The sequence below is a fragment of the Triticum urartu genome, chromosome 7 (genome assembly GCF_003073215.2).
Source record: "Triticum urartu cultivar G1812 chromosome 7, Tu2.1, whole genome shotgun sequence".
Classification (NCBI taxonomy): Eukaryota; Viridiplantae; Streptophyta; class Magnoliopsida; order Poales; family Poaceae; genus Triticum; species Triticum urartu.
Genome location: NC_053028.1, coordinates 502,960,479 through 502,964,279, shown reverse-complemented (window position 1 = coordinate 502,964,279; position 3,801 = coordinate 502,960,479). Strand labels below are relative to the sequence as shown.

Below are 3,801 nucleotides of genomic sequence, written 5' to 3'. Positions count from 1 at the left end.
CGAGTTCTGCAATTCGAACGGGAAGAGGCGGTTTAGGCCAAACGGTAAGGACGCGGAGATCAGAAACCTATCCCCCGTCTCGCGCTAAATAGGTGGTCGGCACAGTTAGAGGTCGCCACGAGCGTTGGTGGTGAAGGCGACGCTGTCGACGTAGATTGTGCGTACAGGGTGGGCCAGTGGGTTGTTGTCGACCCGACCTGCCTCATCGGCGGTAAATGTGAGGGAGCCGAAAGTTAGGCTCTCCCCCGGCGGAAGGCCGCTGGAGGTAGAAGAAGATCCGATCCAAGATCAATCTATAGCCGACACCGCTCGTGCCTAGCGCGCCAACTGACGGTGCAGAATATCGTTAGATCCCTCGGTAGGAGTCCAAGCGCCGCTAGAAGTCTTAGATCGGAGGTTGCACAGAGGGTTTATCCAGGTTCGGGCCTTCGTAGAGTAATACCCTACATCCTGCTTGTTTTTTTATTCATGGAGGAGGGATACCTCGTGCAAGGGGTTACAATGGTGTATGCGATTGCTACCGAGAGTTGTTATCTGAGATGAGATGGCCAAGAGGGTTGCCCGGCCTCCCTTTATATAGACAGGGAGGTCTAGGGTTTACATGGCAGTAGATGCGATCTAGGGCGCCGCTGCATTAGTCTTCGAGAGCATGAAGGTCTCTGACGCCTCTTTAGGGCTTCCCTTCTATACTGGGCCTGGTGGGCCCCCGGTAGGCACCGAGGCCGGGCTCCCTTGGAGAGCCATCCCTAGTGTAGGACACCGTCAATAGCGAGGTTTGCGTCAGAAAATCAGCACCTCGTGCAGGCGGAGTACGAGTTCTATGCGTCGCTGAGCAGGATAAAGAAGGAGGTGAAAGAGGAGAAGAAGAAGACGGAGGAGGAGGACAAAGCTGGCCCCTCGACGGTGGTCGTTCTCGATAGTTCGGACTTGGTGAAAGACGAGGCCGACATCGATTGGGACGACCACTCTGATGAGTAGTTTCTGGTCAAACAATCTTTGTATCGGAACTATGTTTGAAATTGTCATGTTTTATCTAAATTTGCAATGTTTTGATGTTTTCGTGCCTAATATACGTCACATATTGGAGCAAAATGGTGCCCTATTTTTACATCATCTGTTGAAACAAACATGTTTGAGATGATGGAAAATTCACTTTTTGATGATGTAAAACTACTTTTTGTGTGCCCATGATACATCACCTGTTGGAGATGCTCTTAGATTGTCTATGTGGGCAGCTGCATTATATGTACAGAGCATAGGCATCGGAGTTGATCTCTTGGGAGGGAGGCAGACTGTGGCCGCACGTCCTAGGTAATTCCGGCTCTACACGCTACACGGGAGCTCTTGGAGTTGCACAGGTGATACTAATACCCTGGTCTGTGTCCGCTGTTCCGCTAACGCTGCCGCCGGAGCAGGGGGGAGTCGGCCCCGACGGTCCTTGCCTCCCGAAGCTCCAGAGCCTCTTCAAAGACCTCAGCCTCGCTAAGCCCGGAGACTTGGACGCGCCGCGTGGGGTCGCCACTGTCCTTGAGTCCGGAATGTCGATCACCAGCATTGCCGTGGTGGCAAGGGCGGAGGGGCTTGACTGGCCTCCGTGAGAGGTCACGGTCCCCGCGGCGAGCGTGGCCTGGTCTGAAACCCCGAGCAGTACACTCGCCGGCAGGTTCCCGGCGTAGTTCACCGGCTCCGGCGGCAAGGAAGGGAGACTCGTCGGTGTAAGCGCCTGCGACTCGTCGGGTTTGCCGACGGTGGCCCTGCAGAGCGGGCAGCTGGTGGGGGAGGCAAGCCACATGTCGACGCACTCGGTGTGGAAGCCGTGGCCGCACCGGGGCAAGAACCTGGCCTCCTCCCCGTCTTCGAGCTCGGTCAGGCACACCGCGCACTCCACCCCGACGTCGTCCGTGGAGCCTTTCGGCGCCGCGCGGTACACCGTGACCGGCAGTGACCGCAGAAGCTCCGGGTCGACGCCCTCCGCGGCCGCCTCCCAGGCCCGGCCGCCGCGTGGCCGCCCTCTAGGCGCGGCGGTCCGGACGCTGGTGTTGAAGTAGTACTGGAGGAAGATGAGCGCGACAGCGAACGTCAGGAACACCAGAAAGATGCCTGTCATGGTGAGTATGCTACCGATCGGCATGGTCGGCGCCGCCGCGGAGACCGCCGGTGCTACCGCCCAGCCCGAGGACGAGTCCATAGAGGCGGCGGACTGCTCGGACTCCTGTACCATGTGGTTGCGCGGTCTTGGTCTTTATCAATCCCGTGTGGCTTGGTGAGTGAAGATGCGCTCGACGTAAAAAAGAGCGTACATATATATATGCGCGCGGAGTGAGTGTTGGAGGGACGAGGTCAGTGACACTGACATGGATGAAGCAGGGGAGAAGGAAGGTGGAAGGCGGCAGGCGGCGCGCGGTCGATCAGTCTTGAGGGGCAAGTCTGTTGCTGTTTGCGGGAGAGCAGTGCAGCGCATGACGGACGGGTCAGCGGCGGCGGCGGCGGTTCTTTGAACTCGTGCTGCCAAACGAGTGGAAGATGCTGCAGACGCGATTACCCCACGTGTGCATTTTATGGGAGGTCTTCCTCCAAGTTGTCTTCTTCAAGCCACCACGGCATCGTCTTGTATACGAACAAATCCCCCCATCACAAAATAAGTATTTTTTTCGACAAATGGTGAATCTTATTGACTCATAATGAAGCATAAGAGCATCTCCAACAGCCGCGCTTCACGCCGCCCGCTAAAAACTAGTCTGCCACGCGTTGTTCGCCTGATTTTGCGCGGCCTCCAGTGCTGGCTCCAACAGCCGCGTTAAAATGTAGCTCGCGCGCCGCTCCAGCAGCGCGCAAAAAATGCAGCGCGCGCGACTCGCCGATGCATTGCATATATGTCATTTTGGACACAAAATGAAGTTGTGAAACATTCAAAATGCAATGAACATGACATATAAAATTTCACACAAACAAGTTGATGAAGAAAAGTTCATGCCCACAAGTTCATCCAACCAAGTTCAAAATGCAGATCAAGTTCAAGACACAAATGAAAGACGCATCATTCCTCGTCCTCGTCTTTGTCCTCGTCCTCGGAAGACGATTCTTCCACCTCCAAAGATGAATCTTTCTCCCTCTCCTCATCGTGCACCGCATCACGTGAGGCTCTGACGGTGTTGGCAAGATCTTCAACGGCATCTTCATGGGAATGTGTGTGAGGAGGCACATTGAAAGACATTCCGCCCATGGCGGCCGGAGGTGCACCCATGCCTCCCATGAGAGAAGCAAAACTCATGCCACCCATGCCTCCCATGGCACCTAAACCGCCCACGGTACCTCCGAAGCCACCCATGCCACCCATGACGCCAAGGCCACCGCCACCCATAGCGCCAAGGCCACCGCCACCCATTGCACGAATCATGGCTCTTTTTTGGATCAAGACTTCTTCACGGGCAAGATTGACATACTCCGTTTGCGCCTCATTGAGGTTAGATGTGTCCAAGAAGAACAAGTGCTTCTCCCATTCCAACAATCTTGTTCGCTCCTCATTTCTCACCTTCCTCTCCTCCAAAGCCACGTTCCTCTCCTTGGCCGCCACCCTCCTCTTCTCGGCCGCCAACCTCCTCTCCTCGGCCGCCACCCTCCTCTCCTCGGTCGCCAACCTCCTCTCCTGGGCCACGGCATCTTGGTTCCTTGCCATTTTCCTCACCTCGTTGGCTTCTTTTCTTGCCTTCACAATAGCTTTCATAGCATTTTTGAGCTCATCATCTCCTTTCCTCTTCTTCTTTTCGGTTTTGTCTTTCTTGCACCCATCCGGTCGCTTTG

The 3,801-nt window shown here is 55.6% G+C and overlaps 1 protein-coding gene across 1 annotated transcript; it reads right to left on the bottom strand.

The window, feature by feature from the left end:
• Window positions 1-1,138: 1,138 nt before the first annotated feature.
• On the bottom strand, window positions 1,139-2,269 carry LOC125521324 (E3 ubiquitin-protein ligase EL5-like). Its single transcript, XM_048686381.1, has one exon. The coding sequence runs from the start codon at window positions 2,219-2,221 to the stop codon at window positions 1,331-1,333; it is 891 nt and encodes a 296-aa protein (XP_048542338.1). The 5' UTR covers window positions 2,222-2,269; the 3' UTR covers window positions 1,139-1,330.
• Between the last annotated feature and the right edge of the window lie 1,532 nt (window positions 2,270-3,801).